The sequence below is a fragment of the Rhinolophus sinicus genome, linkage group LG02 (genome assembly GCF_036562045.2).
Source record: "Rhinolophus sinicus isolate RSC01 linkage group LG02, ASM3656204v1, whole genome shotgun sequence".
Taxonomy (NCBI): Eukaryota; Metazoa; Chordata; class Mammalia; order Chiroptera; family Rhinolophidae; genus Rhinolophus; species Rhinolophus sinicus.
This window is the reverse complement of record NC_133752.1, coordinates 132,947,342-132,972,308: the sequence shown is the minus strand read 5'-3', so window position 1 is coordinate 132,972,308 and position 24,967 is coordinate 132,947,342. Positions and strand designations below refer to the sequence as shown.

The following is a 24,967-nucleotide window of genomic DNA, read 5'->3' as shown; positions in this document are numbered from 1 at the left end:
TGAAGTGAATTAAATGGGATTGAGCAAACTGTGATTTATAACATAGATGAAAACAGAAATTAACAATCCAGGAAGATGGATTCAAACAAATAAACCAACCAACCAACCAACAAACAAACAAACAAAATTAGGCTAAATAGTATCTGAGCCAAAGAAACATAAACTAGATTCATTTCAAAATAGTCTAATAATCAGTGCCACTTAGTATAAATTATGTTCCCTTCCCTCATTTTTAGTGTTTAAAACCACTAAAAAGACAACATACATAGAATTTTGATTTGTTGATACTTTAACTTACTTTTGAAATTCTTATTTTATTACTGATAATTCAGCACCATATGTTTCTTTTCTAGTTCATGTTTTCTTAGTGTTTTGTGTCTTATTAAAGGCTGAGCCATGGAAAGATAGTAGACCTTTATCCCTCAATTTCATTTTTATTAGGTGCCCTAATAAGAGATTGGTGGGATAAGGAGGGTTAAAATTAATAAATAAAATGAGGTGTTTGGATTAGGTTGGTCATGCTATCTCCTATGACTTTGGAATATTAGGAGTCTGACTTTCTCACTCATCAGCATCTAGGGCATGCATTACGTTTTCTTTGTTATCACTAAGAAAAATGGAAATCATTCCCAAGTAGTAGCCTTGCTCCCAGATGGATTATGAGTAGAAGAGAAATTCATTAATGCTTACTGGTGACTAAGTTTGGAATCCCATTTTGGAAAGCGTTGTCTTAAATCTCCTGATATATGATATATATATATATATATATATATACATATACATATACATATATATATATATATATATATATATATATATGTATATGTATATATATATATATATATATATATATATATATATATATATATATATATATATATATATATATGGTCTTCAACAAACTGCCCTTGCGGTCTATCTGCTCCCATGAAATACGTATTAATTACCCTGCCACCCTGCCACACTATCAGGGTCTGGGTCTGTCAGCATTTTATTTTTTTTTAAGTTTATTAAATGTATTGGGGTGACATCAGTTAATAAAATTATATAGGTTTCAAGGATGCAATTCTATAATACATCATCTGTGTACTGCATTGTCTATTCACCACCCAAGTCAAGTCTCTTTCTATCACCATACATTTGACCCCCTTTACTCTATTCATCCTCCTCCCACCCCCCTTTCCCTCTTGTAGCCACCATATGTTGTCTGTGTCTATGAGTTTTTGTTTGTGTGTTTCTCTTGTTTGTTCGTTTGTTGCTTTCAGTTTTATATTGAACATATGAGTGAAAGCATATGGTTTTTGACTTTTTCCCCTCTGTCTTATTTCGTTTAGCATGATATTCTCAAGGTCCATCCATGTGATCCATCTGTCAACACTTCTTCATACAGCCAGGATTCCCCACAGCTACCAAATGCTGCTTCTGCTAAACTGGCTCCAGGCTAAACCGCTTAGGCATAAACCCTGGCCTTGCCAGCAAGTACATAAAAACTACTTGACTGTGGCAAAGTTAGAGAGATTCAGCCATGCCTTTGAGAATGATTAGTTTGATACAAGCATCACTGATGCAGAAAAACATAAAGGACATGCAGATGACAGAACAAATTTTGAACAAAAAATACTCTGTCAACCTATAACATGCATCAGATGCTATCAGCCACGAGCTGATTCTTTAAAGGAAAAGTTTCTCCTAGGCTGTATAACTATATGTAACATCTATAGAGCTTTGCTTCTGCTGGAGTTATAAAATCATATAGATGATTTGAACCCTGAGAACTTGGTGTATAAAATATTAAGAGTAAGATAATGCATGGCATCACATTAATCTCAAAAATTATTTTCTGTCTATTTTGAAATAATAGAGCTTCCAGTAGAAAATTTAGTATTCAATTTTATATTATTGATCATTTAATTCACTGTAACATTGTGGTCAGAGCTTTAATACCAATTCTATCTGTCCTTTATATATAGCCTTCCTAGATCTTTATTATATAATACAGACTCTTGATGTAGTAAATCATAGTGCTCATCTATGCCAAAAATCCTGTGAATTGTGGATATTTTCAGAGCCAATATAATTAATTCTTTGTCTTGAATTTTGTGAAGGAATATGACTACAACATGCCTAGAACATTTTTAATGTGTACAGTGATTATGGTTTATGTGTAGTAGCTACTATATTACAGCACAGAAAGAAAAAAAAATCTTTACATAACTAATAATTGCAAAAAGTTAGTTGATACATAAAAGTGAGTACAATATTTGCTGGAATTTGAGAATTTGGGAAGTTGTGAATTTTTATAGCTTTTTTCCTTTATAAAGTTAATACACTGCAATATTAAGTAGTGTTTCCTCAGACACTTCTCTGAGTCCTGTGCTACAGAGAATTATATTTGTCTCTACAGTCATATTTTCCTTTTGTTATTAACCTGATGAGAGTAACCTCTGAACAATTTTTCATGGCATCTACACTAATGCTTTACGAATATTGGTACAACTTTTTTACAAAAAGATTTCTCACTCAAGCTAAATACGTATATATTCTTTTCTACCTTAACATAATGAGACTAAACATTGCTTTACTATAAAAATGTGAATGATGATAAGGGATAGTACCAGGGATTATTAAATAAAAAAAAACCTTGAGGGTCTCTTGGAATAAAATTTGGTTTTGTTTTTTTCTGTATAAAATGAGATGACTAAAAGTCAAGTTAAACTTATACAGTTGGGCTACAATCTAATTTCGCAGGTACTTTTTTCTAGTCTCTTTTTAAATATAACCCATTGCAGTCTTAGATTTCTTTACAGTATACCATGCAGAGTTCTTCGCTCAACAGTGTTCAGTGTCTTCCAGCTTTTTAAGTTGTAATCATAAAACTACATAATTACTATGGTTTCTTTGATTTTCAAATGAAATTTGTGAAAACACTAAATACTTATTGGGAAAGTTATGAAAAATAACATATAGCATTGATAGTACAGCAATTCAGAAGTGAATACAAATTTCAGATATGCTTAGTAATTTGTAATTTTTATTTTGTCTTTGTGACAAAGTATAGATTTTGGTTGTGTGCTTGTATATGTATATACATACATATACATACAGACATGTGGAATAGAGTACAAAAACATTCTTAGGAAATATATAGATATCTCTTTTAAAAGTTTTCGAAATGTCCAGTGTTTTTAACCCAATACCTAATAGGTAGGTTTTTTGCATATGAACAGCTATGCAATGCAATGATTGCCATTTAGGAAGGTTTCTTGTATGTTATATGGAATTTCTGTAAGCAACATAAAGGTATTGATATGAATCTGTTTTTCCTGTACTTTAGAGAATTTTGCTAACATTGAACTGTACCAATTTTTATCATAATTTCTAGTTTCATTATTTGGAAGAATATAGTTTAAGTACATGCAAATTATATGTTTCTTTATATTAGAGGCAAATAATATTTTATGACCATGCTACAAAAAACAAACATTTATCCTTGAGGATTTTAAAACATCTTCAGTTTTATATATTTCTTGCCCTTTAATTGATATTTGAATTCATAATTTCGTTGACCCAACTGAATGTGAGGAATATATACTAAAAAGTCAAGTTTGTAAAGTTAATCTCTGTCTTGTCTAGAGCTGATTTAGTCCCTTAATTTTGCTCCAATCTAATTGAACAGCAATTTATGGAATGCTTTCCATTTCCAGGCTTTTGCAAGATCTCAGGTGTGCAAAAATGTGCTCATAGTTTACATTGAGAATCAAATCCAAAGTCAGACATTGTTGTTTCTTAACTAGTTATTCCAATTAATCAAATAAGTCATTTTTTCTTTAAAAAAAAAGAGATTGGCCGTTAAAGAAATATATCAGTTCTCTGTGTTTTCCTCACAGTAAATCCATCAGTAAATATTTGTGGCAAATTCTTAGCAATGTGTTCCGAGCTTAGAAGTTTTTGTTAAAGAGCTTACATGAGTTGAATTCACTAACTTCTACCTAAAAAATCAATACTTGTTTGGCTAGTGTATATTGTTTATTTCCTGACCAATTTTTTGGAGTCCATTTCAGTATAGCATTGTGTCTCCACATAGCTGGCACTCAAAAATATTTATTTGATTAAGTACAGCATATAATTTTAAAATTTAGAATCTTAAACATATTATTTAGATTTTCCATATTGTAGATAGCAATTAGTATAAAATCAGGAATTTCTTTTAATCTTCCATTTGGATTTTTTTACTGTTACTGAGTTCTGTTTATTATGAATGGGAAACATGAAATGATAAAATAATACATTCCACATTACAGATTTAGAAAAGATGCCCTGTCCTCTCACCCCGCAAAAGACATGTTCATTATGTTTTCAGTTAAATAACCCCACACACGTTGCCTGAAAAATCCTCAATTCTCCATTCACTCTCACACTTATGGATCTCACATAGTATATCTTTTTACATATTTAAATAAAAAATAGTTTTCCCATACATTGTTAGCTACCCCTGTTGATGATGATGCAATGGTAGGTCTCAATAATCTCGTTATACAGAGGTCACAATAATCCGGTTTAAATGTGCTAAAAAAAGTACACATTTTGAGAGATGTTATCTATGTTTTACTTTTCGAAGTTCAATTGAAGTACAGTAGCAATGTGTAGTATGACATTTGCTCAAAATATGGCGTTAGTCAAATGAATGTTAGCGTCATGCATTGTATTACACTTTAATACCGTTTTTTTCTTTTTAAAATGTGTATAAATTCTTTTGGCACCTTCTGTGTTTTAGGGAAAGAAACAAAATGTGATCATTGAATTTATTTTAATGAATAAATTAAAACCACATAGCGTATCTCAGGCTACTCATCTGAAATTAAATTGGTATTATTCCATGTATAAGTATAGGCCTCAATTTTTGTCCTATGAAAAGTCAAATTCTAGAACATGCTTTTCTCTTTAATAGCTGAGACTCTTGACTGATCCCTGCCTGGTGGTGGATGATTTTACACATCAATTTGGAAATTCCATTCCAGAAAATAGAGCATAAAATGTGTCCCCCAGTGTTCTTTGTGTTGATCTGGATTTTAGGAAGAGCTGATTAGTTTTGCTTTTCAGTTACTCTGCCTTGCTGTGTAACTTTAGGTATGCTAAGTTAAACTTTCTGTAAAAATATGATAATAGTATTTTTTAGAATATTTAGACAAATAAATAAGGAGAGTGCTGATATGTACATGCATGAAAGCACTGCAATGTCTATAAATCTATATAGAAACAGTAGAAAGCACTTATTTTTAGACTTTAATCAATCTATGGTGTGGCTCAGATTTACAGATTTTAGCTACTTTTTATTCCTAATACAAAGTGCAAATCTGTTTTGTTTGTTTTTCTTCAAGGTAAATTGTTTTGTTGGCAGTCCCTCTTTTGAACTGAAATTGAAACTCTTAGAGTCCAAGTCTGCTTAGTGGCACTGAAAAAGTGGATTCATCTTCTTGACTTATTCCTTAGTTTTATGACTAGGGATGTTTCCTTAGGTTCCCTAAAGAGAATAATTTAAAAAATCACAAAGAAGGTGCATAATACATGTTGTTTGTTTATTTGTTATAACCATTTTTATTCTTAAAGCTTCTTTTTTATCTTGCAGTTACCTGTGGCAGATTCCATTAACTATTGTGGTAGGAAATAGAAGCCATGTGTCTTCAGAAGCAATTATTTGGGTGTCTAACAAATCAGGTAAAATATATATTCTATCCCAAGGAACTCTTTGGTTTCGTATAATTGTTTAACAACTTAACCTTTGGTTTCAGCTGCTATACAAATGGGAATAAACACAAATTAGAAGAGAATATACAGAAATGATAATCACCTCTACAAAATTAAGTATAATAGAGTGTAATTTTGACATAGTCTGATTTCAGTCAGCCTATATAATTATTAAATGTATTTGTGTCTTTGATTGTAAAAAGAAAATATAAAAACTAAGCATTTGTAGTATGAATTTTAGCTGTTTTAAATTGTATCATTTTAAGAATCCCAAATATATTTAAATTATAGTCATAATTCCCAATAGGAGTTATACTAAACACCGTATACTAAAACACAGGCCACATTTTTGTTTCCATTTTCCTACTATCTTCTCTTTACCAGACTGGCTCTTTAAAGAATGGGTGAAGCAATAGTCTTCATAAAATTAGATAGTTATAGGGCCAGAAGGGAGAGGTCTTAATAGGTTATCAAACCATCCTCTAGGTAGTGTCAACTCTCAAAGAGCAGAGAAAGAGGAGATTCTATTCTGTTTCTAAATAGTTTCAAATAAGATAGTGACCTATTTCAGTTCACTGTCAGAAAGCTAGTTCTTGAATCTAATCTAAATCCTTTATGCTAGGGTATGAAACAGGTCTCTTTTATTTCTGTTTTACATTAATTGAAGAAAAAGCTAATTACCATCTTTTATGTAACATTTAATTTAGATGGTTAAGTATGTCCACATTTTTCTTTTTTTACTCCTTTCTCATGTTCTGCTAATTGATGTTATCTTGATATTTCATAGGCATCATTTTAAACAGCCACATGTCTTTTTTTGAAATAATGTGGGTATAAATAAATAAATACTGACATCAATATTGTTTATTTCCTTCAGTCTTGCTATTATAAGGGAAATGTAGGTACTCAAAATGTATGCACACAAGAAAATGTTCTTACAACAGAACTTAACCTGTTTACCCAACATATAAACAGTTATATTTCCAGCTGAATTTCTATTCAAATATTCATTTTATTGTATTTTAACACATAATCACATATTATGAAAATATGTGCTTTCATTTATATGTTGTGTATAAAACATTCATATGTAATATGGTGACACATTGAAATGCTTACTTGAAAACATTGTTGTTTCTCCTTTAAATAGCTTTTATAATCTATTCTTTTCACCTTCTTGGACTTAGTATTTGTACCTTGATTCTGAATTCACATTTACTGTATTATTTGTCTTTATACTTCTCTTTTACCTACATATAGTTTTATTTATCTATGTAATTTATTATGAAACGATAAGTGAAACAGTGAGTTGTTATAGTAATGATCCAACTATTAGAATGAAGTCTTTCATGGATTGCTAGGAACATGGCATAGAACAGTATTTGGAAGTAAAATAAAGCATTTCTCATTGGAAGGCAGAATAGAAATGGGAAAATGAGAAGAGCACAAAAATACTGATCAAACATCAGAATCGGCCCCAAACTTTACTTTTAGACAGAGCAGGGATTCAGAGAAAGTCAGATTCTTCTTGGATAGCTTTCCCAGGACCATTTCCTCTAACTCCCTCCTTACTTCCATGTTGTTATTCATGGTATCCTTTTATTCCACACAAAATATCCAGAATAATGTCACAACATTTCTTGACTAGTAGCCATAGGTTGTTGTATTTAAGAGGTGGTTTTCATTCTTAGTTTTTCAGTATTAATCAGGAAGAATAACAACATATACTTCAAAGCATGTTTGCCTAAAATATCCCTATCTCAATACACGTGCTTGTTATACATTGCTACACCATTTGAGCAGTACATAACTCTGGGAGATGATATTTACATAGACCGTGATATGAATGGCACACTCCCTCATCCCAAAGCTGTGCAGTATTCAACCTACAAATATAATGTGTCATTTTCCATTAAATTATAGCACAGGCTTCTGGTAGATAAAACATTGTCTTGGTTAAAATGTTGAGGATTTTTTGTGAAGGAATGCCTAGACCAAGTAAATGTTTCTTGGAAACTTAATAAACACATGAATCTTGAAGAAATTTCTAAGAAGGACCTAAAAGGAAGGCAGCCTTTCTACTTTCCCTGTTTAGTCTCATTCTAATTGTATTTAGTTTTGTCTTGAAGTTTTTTATTCTGATGATGAAAAAGACTGACATCAGACAGAGATTAGGGGACAAAAAAAGGTTGTTAACTCTTGTCTCCTTTTATGTGTTGCTTCCTGTTTTCAAAATATAGCCAACTAATGTCAATGAAATATGTTCATCCACAAGAATGTCAAGAATATATTCTGGTCAGTTTTTATCGACATATGTAAAAAATACCTTTTAATTATAACAATCAAATCAATGTTTTTATAATTTCTCATTATCAGTAATACAGATTTTTATCTCAAAGATATTAAGGCAAAGTCATTGGTGAATAGTATAGAATATAAATTTGATTTGAATCGTCATATACCCATGACATTTAAATTTTTAAACCCTTTAGATGAAAATTTAATTAATTCCAAGATCAGGCATAGATCGCTTTACCCTGATAATAGTTTTAAAACCAATTTGTAAGTTATTGAAAGCAGGTAAAAGAATTCATCTCTTTTGTTTTTACTATGAAAATACTGAGAATACAGGCATTTACAAATGTTGTAGCTTGTACGTTGACTGGCTATAGGTTAGTGTTCAATGGAAGGGAATAAATACTGGAAAAGAAAATATTCAAAATAAAGGAAAAAATGATGAAAATTAGAAGTAAACATTAAAAATAATATAATGTTTTATTGCTTTCCATAAGCATTGATTCAGATGAGACTCACATGCCTTTAAAGTGCATATTATTTTTATCCCCATTTTACCAATGAGGAAATTAAGTGTCTTAGGAGCTTGGTTTTATTTTCTAAATTTGTTATCTTTACCCCTCACAAAGAGAGAGAGAGAGAGAGAGAGAGAGAGAGAGAGAGAGAGAGAGAGAGAGAGAGAGAGAGAGAGAGAGAGAGAGAGAGAGACAGAGAGACAGAGAGAGAGACAGAGAGAGAAAGATTTTAATACTTGAGGAGCTTGCTTTGCTGATGCATCAGTTACTCAACAAATTGCCATTAGATACACAGGTACATGGTTCTTTATAGGTTCTACAGAGCACTATCTAATTTGATTCCAACAAGAGTCCAGTGAGAAAACTTATATGTGTTATTATAAATGAGTTTTTTTCACACTGTTACCTTGTTATTTTGGTTGACTTCATGTTTGTTTTAAATTCTGATTTTTCTGCAACCAGCCAATGTTAAGTAAAATGCCCTAATCTCCTTTTACTTTATTCTAAAAGAAAGTACAGAATATAAAAACAAAATATTATAAAAAGTACCAACTACTCTGTGCCTTGATATAGTCTAGTTGTGCCATTTTGGATACATTCTAAAAATCTTTTTTTTTAAAGATTTTATTGGGAGAGGGGAACAGGACTTTATTGGGGAACAGTGTATACTTCTAGGCCTTTTTTCCAAGTCAAGTTGTCCTTTCAATCTTAGTTGTGGAGGGTGCTGTTCAGCTTCAAGTTGTCCTTTCAGTCTTAATTGTGGAGGGCGCAGATCAGCTCCAGGTCCAGTTCCCATTTCTAGGTGCAGGGGGCACAGCCCACCATCCCTTGTGGGACTCGAGCCGGCAACCTTGTGGTTGAGAGGACACACTCCAACCAGCTGAGCCATCCCGGAGCTCAGCGGCAGCTCAGCTCAAGGTGCCATGTTCAATCTTAGGTGCAGGGGGCACTGCCCACCATCCCTTGCGGGACTCAAGGAGTTGAATCGGCAACCTTGTGGTTGAGAGCCCACTGGCCCATGTGGGAATCGAACCGGCAGCCTTCGGAGTTAGGAGCATGGAGCTCTAACCGCCTGAGCCACCGGGCCGGCCCCCTAAATATCATTTTTAGTTGTTAGTACTAACATTTGAAGTATAACTTCCATACTTTTTATTATGGTACTCATTACATTTTCATTAGGTCACTAGAAAAGATATCTTTGAAATTCATTGCTTGCCATTAGGTAATTTGAAGAACATTTTAGAGATATAATTAATTAGAATGAAAATGATATTTAAAAATGTATTACAAAATCTTTTTGGGAATCATTTCTCCAAAGATTTGATTAATAACAAAGGTATAAAGATATTCACAAACAGTAATAACCTGCAAGTTTTAGTTATCAATTTAGCATATTCAGTATTTCAATCTTAATTTTTCTTCATTCAATTCAGACATGATTAATTAAAATCTCTCTTTATGAGGTTATTTTAGATTTTTTAAATGCTATATTTCATTATTTATTTTTATTTTTACATCTGTAAAATGGGTGACATTCTAAAGCTTCACATAAACTGTGTGCATAAATACATTAAACTTTTGAAAAATATGCATATACAAAGTATTACAAACAAAGTATCAGAAGCTGTTAATATTTTAGAGCAATATCTAATGGATTAATTTTCCTAAGAACCATGAATTCAGCTGGGTAAAAATCTCAAACTAAGAGAAATAGCTCCTTCTTCAAATCATAGAATTGGAAGGGACCTTCAATGCCATTACTTGGCCCTTGGGCTATAGGTAACGAAATTGTGAACTGAAGAGAGTCAGTGGCTGAAGTTCAAACACTCATGCATAGGAAAACTGGAACGAGAATTCAACTTTCCTATTTCTGTTCTAATTCTTGTTTTAAATGCTTTCCTCCCTTTTTGAATCAATATAAGAATGTGGGAAATTTATATCATTTTACAATAAAAGTATTATACCATCTTGTATCAATAGAATACAACATAGTAAAAAGGACACCAAAATCAGGACACCTGATATGGACCATTTCCATCTTTCTTGGACAATTCAATTAAATTGTCTGAGCCTCATTTCTTTATCTGTTCCAGCAGATACTATTTACAAAGGTGGCAAGAAGTTGAAGTGCTATTTGAAATATTAAAGACTAGATTTTTATGTTCAGTATATGTTATGTTTAATTTTTTTTTGTTTTACTGTACATTTTTGAAAATTGTCAATATGAATTACACTAATTAGCCCACCCCATTCCTGTCCTGAGCAATTAATGGTCATTAATGTTTACTCAATAATTTTTGTGCTATGTATAACTTCTCCTTTTGTGGGCTTCTTTTGAGAGAGGGTACTGTGTAAACTCACTGTTAAAAAAAATAAAACCTGTTCTGTACTCAGCTGTGTAAAAACCTTGATAATAGAGTGAAAACTGGAGGCTGTGCCTCTTACTCAGAATTGAAGCAAATGGTTGCTGGGATGCATGTTTTTGGCTTTGAGTCATTGTGTAAATTAGATAGACCATGGTGTGTGTTTATGTGTGTGTGTGTGAAATATAAATTTTAAGTAAACTTCATACATTATGTAACTGCAATGAAGCATGAGTCTGGAGGACATCAACAACAAAATGATCAGAAGTGTGAACTATGGTTCTGTGAAGTCAATAAAGGCTAACATTAAAAGTGAATGAAGTTTTCTCTCTGTACCATATTTTATGGAGTTAAATATGTAAGTTGTGTGATTACTTTTACTGGTTTGCTTTAATTGAATTAGCTGGTGAACAAAAGTTACCATTTTACAAAGTCATTTCGATAAGCAAAATGTATTCTCCTGTTGTAATTATATGTAGAAATATTAATGAGGTTCCTTTTTCCAACATTATTGATGATTCTGGAAAGTCTGTTAGTTATTAGTACTTCCAAGAAAGCACAAGCAAAAAGGCAAGACACAGCAATGACTTTCAAACAAATGAACCCTATTGGTAATCCATTTTTCACTGAATAAAATACGTAGAAAATGCACCTAAAACTTTTATTTTATTCTAGCCACATATTCGTATACAAACTAACTAGAAGCCATATGAATACAGTAGTAGATTTCTTGGTTACATTTATCTTCAGGGAAAAAAATTATGTATAGGAATATGGGGTTTTTTATCAAGAACAAAAATGTTAATTATAAGAAAAATTAATTGAGGTAATGAGTAACCAACTAGAAGTTTTCTAGCAAATTCTAGATATAGCGATTAATTGATTAAACAATAGATTTCAATTAGGCATTTAAGATGGTGTTCTCTTTTAACTATTTGTATTATGGTATCTGGTATTAAGAAAACATACTTCACACCATTTTAACCCTTAAAATTTATAATCTATTCTACCCATGAAAATGCTTTTCAGAGAACCACAGAATAACTTCTTTGGACAAAGGAAGCTGGTTGCTTGGGAACATCAATCAAACTGGCTATTTTAGAGTCAACTATGATTTAAGAAATTGGAGATTATTAATTGATCAGTTAATCAGGAACCACGAGGTAAACTGGATTTACTCATCAAAGATCTGTTTTGATATGTGAACTTGCCGTTTTAATCCTAAGTGATTCCATTGTTTTTCTGGCTGATCTCATAGGTTCTCTCTGTCAGTAATCGAGCGGGTTTGATTGACGATGCCTTCAGCCTAGCCAGGTATGTTTTCCTGTGGATCTCCACAATAAAACTTATGCCATAAGATTTCCTCTAGTAAGCTAACTAGTTCATATGTTTTGAATAATAAATCTTTTAAAAACAATTTTTTACTCACATTATTTGTATTTGGAGATGAATTACAATGGTGTCCCAAACCCTTGGTCAACAAGAACCAGAAGGTATTTCTGAGTCAGGAGAAGCTTGATCAATTTTCACTACAAATTCAATTTAACCGGAGATTAATGTTCTCTTCCCAGTTTCATTAATGAACTCTACAAAATGACCATTGTGTCATATTTGATGTTTAATGGAAAATGCCTTCAAACCTCAGCAATTTTTTCCCTGACATATTCTAGTATATCTTTTTTATTTGTATTTTTTTAGATTTTTAAAAATCTGATTCATTACGAGAAGCTTGTGCTACAAGACAGAAATAAATATTCCACAGCCTAAAACTGTTCTGGAAAAAAACATATATCAATTTTGTAGCAGAAACCTTTAATTGTACTAGTTATAGTAATATTTCTGTTATTTTAATAATTAGATTTATAATGTCAAAATCATTTATTCCTTTGAATAGTCATTAGTTATTCTTTTGAAATAATGTTGATTGTAAACCCAAGCTATTTACTCAATTTTGAGACTAAATACTTTTTAATGTTTTGTATGCCTCATCCCAGTACAGTTTCAATTTCTTTTATTTATTTATATTTTAAGATTTTTATTAAAAAATATAGCTAACATACAACATTAAACCAATTTCAGGAATACACCATAGTTATTCAACATTTATATACCTAAAGAAGTGATCACCATGATAAGTCCAGCAACCATCTGACACTGTACCATGCTATCACAATATTATTGACTATATTCCCTATACAATAATTTATATCCCCAGGATTTATTTGTTTTCTACCTGGAAATTTGAACCTCTTATTCTCCTTCACCCTTTACCCCACTTTTAAAAATTTTTAATTACAATTGACATTCAATATTCTTCATTTCACTTACTGTATTCTTTATTTCTGGCTTGTTCTTTTTTATGCTTTCTATCTCAATTTTTATGTTTCCTAGCTCTTTGTTGAAGTTCTCACTGAAATCATTGAGAATTCTTATAACCAGTGTTTTGAACTCTGCATCTGGTAGATTGCTTGTCTCCATTTTATTTAGTTCTTTTTCTGGAGCTTTGTTCGGTTCTTTATTTGGGACATGTTTCTTTTTCTCCCCATTTTGGCTGCCTCTCTGTGTTTGTGTCTATGTATTAGGTAGAAATGCTATGTCTCTGTATCTTAGTAGAGTGGCCTTATGTAGTAGGTGTCCTGTGGGGCCCAAGGGCCTAGTCTCCCTGGTAACCTGAGCTGGGTGTTCTACGTGTGTCTCTTGTGTGGGTTGTGTGTGCCCTCCTCTTGTAGCTCAGCCTTGGTTGCTGTTTCCATGTCAATGGGAGGAATTGATGTTCAGGCTGATTGGTTGTAAAGACTGGCCGTGAAGTCAGTGGAGGAGCTGTTGTGCAGAAGTTGACCATACAGAGCAGGATTCACTATAGCAGGGCTCTGATGCCTGCCCAGTATATCCTGTGGGTGTGTCATTCTTGGGGGTGGCCAGGTGATGCTCTGGCTCAGTCCCAAGCTGGCCACTGGGCCTGCCAGCTCTGGGACCTTTTGGGAAGGGCCATGCCACTGGCCAAGTTCAGTCACAGCCTGTGCCCCGCTCACAGCCACCTGGCATGAGACACAAAACAATCCACAGATGGCTGCCACCCACACTGGGCTTGGAGATGCCTCGAGAGGCCAAGCATCAACTTAAGGCTGGCGGCCAATAGTGCCAGGCTTAGGACTACTCAGCAAATGGTACAGGACATGCCGAAGCCAGATGCTGCTTGTTTGGGTTTTGTGAACCTTTGGGAGATTTTATGCAAGTCTGCAGCATGAGCCAAGATGGGCTGTTTATACAGAAAAGTCACTGGAAGAAGCTTGGGTGTGCCTGAAAGTTGGGTGGGCCGGGGTTTCAGGGAATCATCAGGGTGGAGTAAATGACGGGTTGATGGAGACTCACATATTGTGTCTGCCTGCATCTGCATGTTGGAAAGCAGGAGGGCTCAACAAAGAAATAATTGCTTCCACCAGCTTCTCTGTCCAGGAGAAAACTGCCCCTCAGCTCCCGTCCTGAAGCCAAACAACTCAGTTCCCTCTATATGTCCCTGTCACCTCTCCAGCTACTGCCTCAGTGCTGGAGCCCAGAGCTAGTGATTTCTTCATTAAGTCTGTGCACTGTCCCTTTAAAAGGAGTGCCTGGAACCCCAGCTGCCCTCCATCCCACTTAGCCACAATCTCTACTGGTTTTCAGAACCAGAAATTATGGGGACTTCTCTCCCTGGCACTGGAACCCTGGGATGGTGAGTTTGGTGTGGTTCTGGGACCCATCAATCCTCAGGGGAACCTCTGCAGAGGAGATATCCCTCCTGATTTTTAATGGTCACATGCGCAGGTGTGGGACCAGCCCATTCTGCATCTCTGCCACTCCTGCAAGTCTGGAGTGGCTTCTTCTATATGTCTTTAGTGGTAGGACTTTGGTTCAGCTAGAATTCAGTTTATTTGTAATTTCGATGTAGTCATGAGAGGAGGCAAGCACAGAGTTTACCTATTCCGCCATCTTTACTGGAAAAATTAGGTATTCTTTTAATGGTTGTTTAAATATAAATGCCACATGAATGCATTCTAGTTGTCCAAGGTTAAAACAAAAGAGAAATACCATGTGAAAATTTTCTTTCACTCCCTCCCATGCCATGCCAACACTTTACCCTCCTCACAGGTAAAATTATTCTTTGGTCTGTGTCAATTAAGCAGTTTTTCTTTACATTTACACAGGTTTCTTTTGTTTCGTTTTTTTCATGAATAGAAATGCATTCTGTTCTCTGACTCATTTAGGAAAATAAGTCTGGGGAGTTTTATCCCATTGTTTCTAGTTTTTCACTATAATAATTAAGACTGCAGTGAGTATCGTTGAACAGTTTTTGTTGTGCAATATTTCTTTTTATTGGATTGATTCTGCTAGTGGAATGTTTGGTTCAAAGAACATAAAATTTTTAATAAATGTTACAAACTGTATTTCTTTCTTTATTTTTAATTAAAGTTTATTGGGGTGACAATTGTTAGTAAAGTTACATAGGTTTTAGGTGTACAATTCTGTAATACATCATCTATAGCTCACATTGTGTGTTCACCACCCAGAGTCAGTTCTCCTTCCATCACCATATATTTGACCCCATTTACCCTCTTCTATAGCCCTCCTCCCCTTTATTCTCTGGTAACCACTAAACTATTGTCTATGTCTATGAGTTTTTGTTTCTTCATTTGTTTGTCTTGTTCTTTTGTTGTTTTCAGTTTTATATACCACATATTAGTGAAATCATATGATTCTCTATTTTTTTCTGTCTGACTTATTTTGCTTAGCATTTATAATCTTAAGATCTATCCATATTGTCGCAAATGGTACTATTTCATCTTTTCTTATGGCTGAATAGTATTTCATTGTCTATATATGCCACAACTTCTTTATCCATTCATCTATTGAGGGACACTTAAGTTGTTTTCATACCTTGGCCACCATAAACAAAGCTGCAATGAACATTGGTGCACATATGTCTTTATGGATAAATGTTTTCAGATATTTTGGGGAGATACCCAGGAGAGGGATTGCTGGATAATATGGTAATTCTATTCTTAATTTTTTGAGGAACTTCCACATTGCCTTCCATAGCAACAGCTCCAATCTGCATTCCCACCAACAGTGTATGAGGGTTCCTTTTTCTCCACAGACTCTCCAACTCTTGTTACTATTTGTCTTGTTGATGATAGCCTTTCTAACTGGTGTGAGGTGATATTTCATTGTGGTTTTTATTTGCATTTCTCTGATGATTAGTGATTGTTGAGCATTTTTTCATATGTCTATTTGCCATTTATATGTCCTCTTTGGAGAAATGTCTCTTCAAGTCCTCTGCCCATTTTTAAATTGGATTTTTTGTCCTTTTTGATGTTGAGTTGTATTAGTTCCTTATATATTCTGGATATTAGCCCCTTATCAGAGGCGTTGTTTGCAAAAATATTCTCCCATTTGGTTGGTTGCCTCTTTATTTTGTTGATGGTTTCTTTTGCTGGGCAGAAGCTTTTAAGTTTGATATAGTCCCATTCATTTATTTTAGCTTTTACTTCCCTTGCCTTTGGAGTCAAATTCATAAAACGCGCTTTGAACCCAAGGTCCATAAGTTTAGTACCTATGTTTTCTTCTATGCAGCTTATTGTGTCAGGTCTTATGCTTAAGTCTTTGATCCATTTTGAATTAATTTTGGTATATGGTGACAGATAGCAGTCCAGTTTCATTCTTTTGCATGTAGCTTTTCAATTCTCCCAGCACCATTTATTGAAGAGGCTGTCTTTTCTCCATTGTATGTTTTTAGCTTCTTTATCAAAAATTATTTGTCCATATTTATGTGTGTTTATTTTGGGGTTCTCAGTTCCATTCCATTGGTCTGTGTGTCTGTTTTTCTGCCAATACCATGCTGTTTTGATTATTATTGCCCTGTAGTACAAGCTAAAGTCAGGGAATGTGATACCTCCAGCATTGTTCTTTTTTCTCCCAGAGGCACAAGGATGGTTCAACATATGCAAATCAATCAATGTGATACATCACATAAACAAAATAAAGGACAAAAATCATATGATTATATCAATAGATGCAGAAAAGGCATTTGACAAGATACAACTTCCATTTATGATTAAAACACTTAATAAAATAAATATAGAAGGAAAATGCCTTAACAAAGTAAAGGCCATATATGACAAACCCTCAGCTATTATCATAATTAATGATGAAAAACTGAAGCCCTTTGCTCTATGTCAGAAACATGACAGGATTGTCCCTTATCACCTCTGCTTTTCAATATAGTATTGGAAGTACTAGCCAGAACAATAAGGCAAGAGAAAGAAATAAAAGGCATCTAAATTGGGAATAAAGAAGTTATATTGTCACTTTCTGAAGATGACATGATGCTATATATAGAAACCCTAAAGACTCCAGCAAAAAAAGCTATTAGAAAAAAATGAATACAGTAAAGTTGTGGGCTACAAAATCAATGTACAAAAGTCCATTGCATTCCTATATACTAACAGTAAAATGTCAGAAAAAGAAATTAAAAATACCAAACACAATTCCTTTTGCAATTACAACAAAAAGAATAAAATACCTAGGAATAAACTTAACCAAGGATGTGAAAGACCTATATACTGAAAACTATAAGATATTAAAAAAAAAAAAAAATGAAGAAGACGCAAAGAAATGGAAAGACATTCCATGTTCCTGGGATGGAAGTATCAACATAGTTAAAATGGCCATATTATCCAAAGCAATATACAGATTTAATGCAATCTCCATCAAAATCCCAATGACATTTTTTAAAGCAATAGAACAAAAAATCATCAGATTTGTATGGAACCACAAAAGAGCCCAAATATCCAAAGCAGTCTTAACCAGCTGTATTTCAAAGGCTTTTCCAGTTTTGTTTTTTTTATCAACCATGTATGAGAGGGTTGAATTCCCTCAAACTTTTTATGATAACAAAGAGTACACATCTTTTACATTTTTGACAGTATGGCAGCACAGATAATTTTTTTGAAGTTGTTACAGTACTAAATTATCTTGTGCATCTTTTCTATATCTAGATTTCTTATATATACATTTGTTATTTGTATTTTTTTTATTTGTGAATTGTTGCCTTCTTAAGAAATGAAAGATAAAAAAGATAATAGAAAATGGGTGAGGTATTTTCCCTACTCAATTTTCCTATGTATTTTGGATGTTTTGGGATATTAATCCTTTTTGTAGCATCTTCACAGTATTTTGTCTCAATAGTATGTCAGATTTTTTTTTTTTTTTTAACTTTGTGGTGTCTTTCATCACCAAAAGGATTTTAATTTATATGTCAAGTCATTTCTTTTATAGCTTTCTGGTTCTCTGGTTCTGTCTCACATGGAAAACTTTCTCTATCTGAAGATTTTGAAAACATTGCATTTTTTTCTTTAGAAGCTATTTTGTTTTTAAATTTATCTCCTCAAACTTTCAGTCTCTAATTCTTTTTTTTTTTTCTTTTTTTTTTTTTTGGTATAGAATGGAATTGGTGTCTAATTTTCTTTAACATTAATACATTTATAACCAATTATTTCAATCTTACTTATTTAAAAATCCTTCCTTATTCACAGGTTTGAAAAGCTATCTTTATCTTAATGCAAATTCTCATATTTTAGGGAATTGATTTGATTCTGTTTCATTGACCTCTTTGTTCTTTTCACACTAGTACCGTAGTGTTCCAATCAGTTTAGCTTTATAGTATGCTGTGGTTGACAAAATTTTCTCTCATTCTTGTTCAAAATCTTACATACTTTCTCTTAAATATAAATTTTAGGATCAGTTTGACAAAGCCCGTTAAAAAAATCCTGCTGGAGATATAGAGGAAAAACTGAGGGTTGCTAGATGAGTGGGGGAATGGGGATAAGGGAGAAGGTGAGAGGATTAGAAAGCACAGTCAATAACCACAAGATTGCCATGGGGTTACGAAAGTTAATTTGGGGAACATAATCAATAGTGTTGTAAAGATTTTGTAGGGTATCCGATGGACACTTATCTCATCAGGGAGACCACCTGAGGGAAGATGTAGATGCCTGATCACTGCACTGTGTATCTGAAGCTGAAGCTGAAGAATAATTAATGTCAACTACAGTTTATATATATGTATATATATGTGTGTGTATATGTACACACATATATGTATATAGTTACAAGAAGCGGAGTACAGAATTAGGAATAGAGACAGTGGAAATATAATGGCTGTGTGTGATATCAGAGGGATAGTGGATGGGGGAAGGAGGGTTGACACAGTGTGAGGGATATAAATGATAAATGTCTAACTATTACATTGTTTGGTGTGCCTGAAACTAAAAAAAAAAAAAAAAAAAAAAAAAATAGGAAAAAGAAATCCTGCTGTAGTTATGACTGGATATGCACTGAATTTATAAATTATTTTTTAAAGAATTAACATCTTTTTAAATGTTAGCATTCCAATACCAAAACACCTTATTTCTCTCTATTTATCCAGGTCCCTAAGGAAAGCTCTTTGATTTTGGGTACATGGGTTGTAGAAATGTCATATTATTCCATTTTAAAAAATGGTATATGGTTCTCTAGCAAGTGGCACTGCTTCTGCACTTACATATTCTAATTTTCATTGCTTGTACGAGGTATGACCAAACAATATGGTGAATGTTTAAATAAAAATAAAAATAAAATATTACAATAAAAGACGCATTGCCATTAATCCCCTTCAAAATACTCCCCCTCGCTTTGAACATACCCTATCTATCATTCTTGCCACTTCCTGAAACAGTTCTGGAAGTCCTCTTTCGTGAGTGTCTTTAGTTGCGCTGTCATCCCTGCCTCGATGTCCTAAATCATTTTGATTTTGAGGAAGAGCCAGAAGTCACATGGTGTCAGATCTAGTGAATAAGGTGGATGAGGACACACAGTCATGTTTATTTGACAGAAATTGCTGTACCAGAAGCGATGTGTGACACAGAGCATTGTCATGATGGAGGATGATTTATGTCACACTTTAAAACACACCGTCTCTCAACCGTAGCTCACACCCAACTGACTGCATCGATCAAGTTGAAACTTGTCACACACTGTTACTAAAGTTCAACGTGCCGCTTCCCATATTGAAGATCCCTGGCTTTCTGTTGTATGGCACTTGGCAGTATTCACCATATTTTGTGATCACAACTGGAAAGGCTCCATGTCACACATCACTTCTGGTACAGCAATTTCTGTCAAATAAAAACACTATGAAGTGTCTTCTTCACCTTATTCAACCGATTTGGCACAGTACGACCTCGGGATCTTCACCAAAGTCAAAATGACCATGAAAGGCAAGCGTTCTGAATTGATTCAGGAAATTGAGGCAGCCATGACAGCACAGCTAAAGACTCACAAAAGAGGACTTTCAGAACAGCTTTAGAAAGTGGCAAGAATGATCAGATATGTGTGTTCAAAGCAAGGGAGCTATTTTGAGGGGAATTAATGGCAATGTGCCTTTTACTATAATACATTTTTTCTGAATTTAAATATTCACCATATTTTTTCATCATTCCTTTGTATACAAAATCAATTAATTGATTGCCTTGCAAATGTCATTGTGTTTTGACTTGAACTCTGAAATTAGTGACTAAAATGCCTAGATTGTGTTGTTGTTGTTTTTGTTGTTGTTTGGTGTGTTTGTTTTTGGTTTTTGTTTTAACAAAGCATTGTTAAATTTGGAGATCTGAAAATGAATAAGTGGCATTCTTTGTTTTCAATGAATTCACAGCCTAACAGGGAAAATACACTGTAAACAATGAACTATATTCAATATGTAAGTCCTATGAATAAAATATTTTGGAAACATTGGAAAATAAAGAATTTCCTTGGCCTAGGAAGACTATGGAGGATATTACATAGGAAACAACATTAGAAGAATGTTATTTTACTATGAAAATCCATTGACAGTTTAAAAGTAGGAAAATAAGAGTGGGGCAAAGTATAAACTAGAGGATGAACTTACAGCAGGAGACCTGTTACAATACTAATAATACTCATTCTACAACTGGGGTAAAGCAGTGATTTGAAAAAGAGTGGAATTGGCAGCTAGGTAAAGTAAGAACTCTTATTGAAGTTATTAGCTTAATACGTGAAAGAAACTAGAAATTTGGAAGATATGCAATAGGAAGTATAATAGCCACTGGATTTGGATATTTAAAGCTATTAACATGCTCTGAGAACAATTTTATAAAGCTGTAGAAGTGTGTATCACTGGCTTGTGGGCCTATGTTTTATTTAAAATACATGAAAATTATTTGGAGAATTTGTTCATATCCAAAAAAATTCCAGAAATAAATCATTATCATCATGATCATGACCATCATCATCATTACCACCCTCCTGACCCTGGGTCGTTCCTGCACGTATTTATTTATTTATGTAGTCACCACTTTCTTGGAAAATTCTATTATGCAGAACATATGACATTTTGCAGAATTATTAATATCATAACATATTCATTTTAGTCTGTGTAGTATATTTTTAAAGTTTCTGTTTTAGGTTATTCCATTAAAAGTACAATTACGTGTAAAGCCTTAAAAAGAGCAGGTTATTACAACTTAGTTTGCAAATTTTGTTAAGGAATAAGAGAGCAGTTATTTCTTTTTAAAATATTAGTGTTTTATTGACAACCAACATAAGGACCTATACATGGAGATTGGGAATGTCACACTTAGAAGTATTCTAATATGTTAAAATTAATAAATTAATGTTTAATAACTTGTTTTAGATAAGTCTGAGATATGTTAGGAAAGCTGAGAATTCAATACATGAGCCTGTGAAAATATAATGTCTCATGAAGAAGCAAATTATGAGAACATCCAAAACCTACCTTTACACATTGTTTTCGTTTCTGAGTCCTGTTTCAGGACTGGTAACAGCATTAATAAAACCACCTTCACAGTGTTTGCCAACTGAGTGGTAGAAATCTGGCTCCTTCTAGGACTCCTTTCATCATGGCTTTTATTAGAAATTCTTCTGGTTCTTCAGTGTGGTTCTCCTGTATCTTGCTTAAAGTTTCTCTTGCGAATTATGTACTGATCATTTCTTCCCTCATTGCAGAAAATAATAGCGCGATGTGCCTGAGAACAACAGTCCACTGCACTGGGCTAGATGAGGAGCTGGTTTTCCTACTTTCACAGCTAGTTCTTTAAATGTGCTGTGCACTGACCTTTCGTAGATTAAATTGAGAAGGAAGGACTTAGAGAACTTTTGGGAGAAATACCTTGACAGACTGGAATTTTTTTCCTGATCCCCCCATTCTGTTATGGAGATAACAAGACTACTGCACTTCAGCTGAACATTGCAGTGGAAACTCTGGTTAAGAATCCCTTTGACACTGTCTACTGCTTTATTAATTCTGAGTTTATGAATGATATTAAGTTTCAGAATGCTTCCTTTAATCCCTACCTTTTTTCTTGTTTTAAATCATTATATAATTTTAGCATAAACATTTTTCTTTCAGCTGATTTTATAATGAAATCATGAAAGTAATAATAATAGATTGCTCAGAATACTGATTAAAACATATTTTATATCGTACTTAGTGGGCAGGGAGCGAAGGATGATTCTTTTGCTGTGTGTGTTAGACTCATTTGGGAGAAGTATCCATGTAGGAGGATTATGTTACTTATTTTTTCTGAAGCTATCAGAATATGTGTGCAAAAGGATTGCAATTAAATATTTATGAAATCCTGAAAGAGATAAAATTTTTTATTGCAACTAAGATTTATTTGTTATCCATAAGCTTCCTATCTTTTGCTAAAGACCAAGAGCTATTAAAATTAGCTCATATTTACCCTCTCAGCTTTTCTAACCAGGGCGGATCTTTCCATGCTGTGAACAGTCTCACTGTGATTCCATTCAGAAGCTTCATGGCCATCCCCAAGAGATCACAATATCTCTCATGTCTCTGAGGTTGGGATTCTAATTATCTGTTTGTCACCATCAGCTAATTCTCCTCTTGAGATATACAAAAAGTCGCCTTGAAACACTTTCATTTGATACCTTTCTGCATGCAATTACTTAACAGTTCATATCCAAAAGGCCACTGAATTAGTCTTAGTTTACGCAACACTTTGCCACAGATAAATGGTAAAAATAGTCTGGAAGCGTTTTTGGGATATTTTGCTATACTGAGTTGGGAGTCCTTGGCTTGCTTTCTATCATAACCCAGTAAAACCTTAGAGTATATGCCTGAATTTTCAAGCTATACTGTTCGTGCAAGGCATACACTTGTTTGCTCAAGGTTAAAGAATGAAGTAACGTGCCTTTGAGCAATATTTAGAAATCTTTTGAGGGTGGAATCACAGGTATTGTCCTTCAGATAAGGATTCAGGGGGAGCTACCATCCCAGTTACTTCTGGGAGGTACAGAACTCCTGGGGCACTAAGGGCAGGCCTATGGCTCTTGAAGACGCAAACTTTCTTAGTGACTTTTAAATTGCACTGCATTAAATCAAAAGCAAATTTGTAACCTTCCAGTGCCAACTCTGTATTTCAACTCTGTAGGTGAAAGTGTTTTAATATTAATGTCTAATGTCTGAGAATGCTGAGTAGAAAGTAGAAGAGAAATATTTTGACATCATTCTGTAGGTTTGATCCATTTTCCCAGCGAACAGCCTGCACTCTTGAGTTAACAAAAGTGTGGGTGATATTTGTAGGTTACATGGATTTATTCTTTTGTGAGAATAAGTAGTCTAAATTTCAAAATGCAAGTACAAATTTATTTGAATAAGTGTATATATTTGAATAAGTGAGTAAGTGTATATCTTTAGCATCTCACAATTTAAAAATAATTTTATAATCCACATTGTAGTTAGTACCATCTGGTCATCTTTAACACAGAATTGTGATTCTTTTGGTTCTCTAGTTGTCTTGAAAACTAAGCCTGAGATTTTGTAAGAATTTGCTCTACGATCTCTGAACTTCCCAACAATTTGAAATACTTGCATGTTCACAAGTAATATACATTATTTAGGCAGAGGTCCCTCCAATATGGTCATTTACAGCAGAACACCAACTTTACTTAAATAGATTTTTGTAATATATACTTTTAACCTAAAGACATGAATTAATATCTCGGTGTTTCTGTTTTCATGAATTTGAGTTATCTGTTTCGCTGCTTGCCAGAAATCTTTTGCATAGTCAGGTGCAGTGCTCTGTTGAGTATGATCTGAGAAACCTTCTACATCACAATCACCTGAGATGTTTTACTAGACATTGCATATTCCCGTTCTCCCTGGGAATCTGCATTCCATGCAGCACTTCACGAGATTCTGACACACACAATAATGTGAAAACTGCTGCTTTTGAGGCCCAGATGGTATTTATGGCATCGGCTTAGACAAGCAGGTGCTCCTCTGAAGCTGAGAGGCCTCAGAACAACAGTAAGCATGGCTTTTTTTGGATCCTGGAGTCATGAGCTAATCACTCAATAATTAGGATATCAGGGAATCCGTTGTAAGTATCCAAAATGCTTTTTAAAATTCTTCTTATTAAATATGTTACCATTTTAGATCTTTCATTTGATACTTGTAAACATAACTCATAATCTGGTGTCTCAGACATTTTCTCAACCGTGGAAATGTACATTAAGAGACACCATTATGTTCAAATGGCACCTATCAACCATGTATGTGGAATTCTAAGGTATTCAATAGTTTTCCCTGGTGAAAGGCATGGTGGGATGTTCTTGCAAGTTAATCTGGTATTTAAACCTGGAATATTCTGCAAATCTATTGCCAATGTAAGTAGGCAAGAACAGTCGAGCTACCTACAAGTGTCAAGTGAGAGAAGGTTATTAGATTTATATGGCTATTCTGTGATTGTTCTTTGAGGAAATCAGAACTTAGAAAGATGAAGGGAAGAAAGAAAAAGATGAGTAAATTGGTTCTATCAGCAAGGAATAATTGATAAGAAAGAAGAAAGTGAGAGTTTTGTGGTAGACAGTCTGTGGAAAAATTAAATGAATCCTTCTGGCATTTGTCTTGTTAATGTAAAAGTCTAATTTAAAAAAAAAGTCTGTGTGTTAATTTGAATTAATCACTCA

At 33.6% G+C, this 24,967-nt stretch overlaps 1 protein-coding gene across 2 annotated transcripts in view; it reads left to right on the top strand.

Moving 5' to 3' along the window:
* The window catches only part of TRHDE (thyrotropin releasing hormone degrading enzyme), a 364,357-nt gene that overhangs the window by 275,152 nt on the left and 64,238 nt on the right, over nt 1-24,967 (top strand). For both annotated transcript variants that reach the window (XM_019748963.2, XM_019748962.2), the window contains 3 exons: nt 5,627-5,715; nt 11,948-12,081; nt 12,177-12,232. In XM_019748963.2, the coding sequence (XP_019604522.1) occupies nt 5,627-5,715; nt 11,948-12,081; nt 12,177-12,232 (279 nt within the window). The remainder of the gene's footprint in view (nt 1-5,626; nt 5,716-11,947; nt 12,082-12,176; nt 12,233-24,967) is intronic.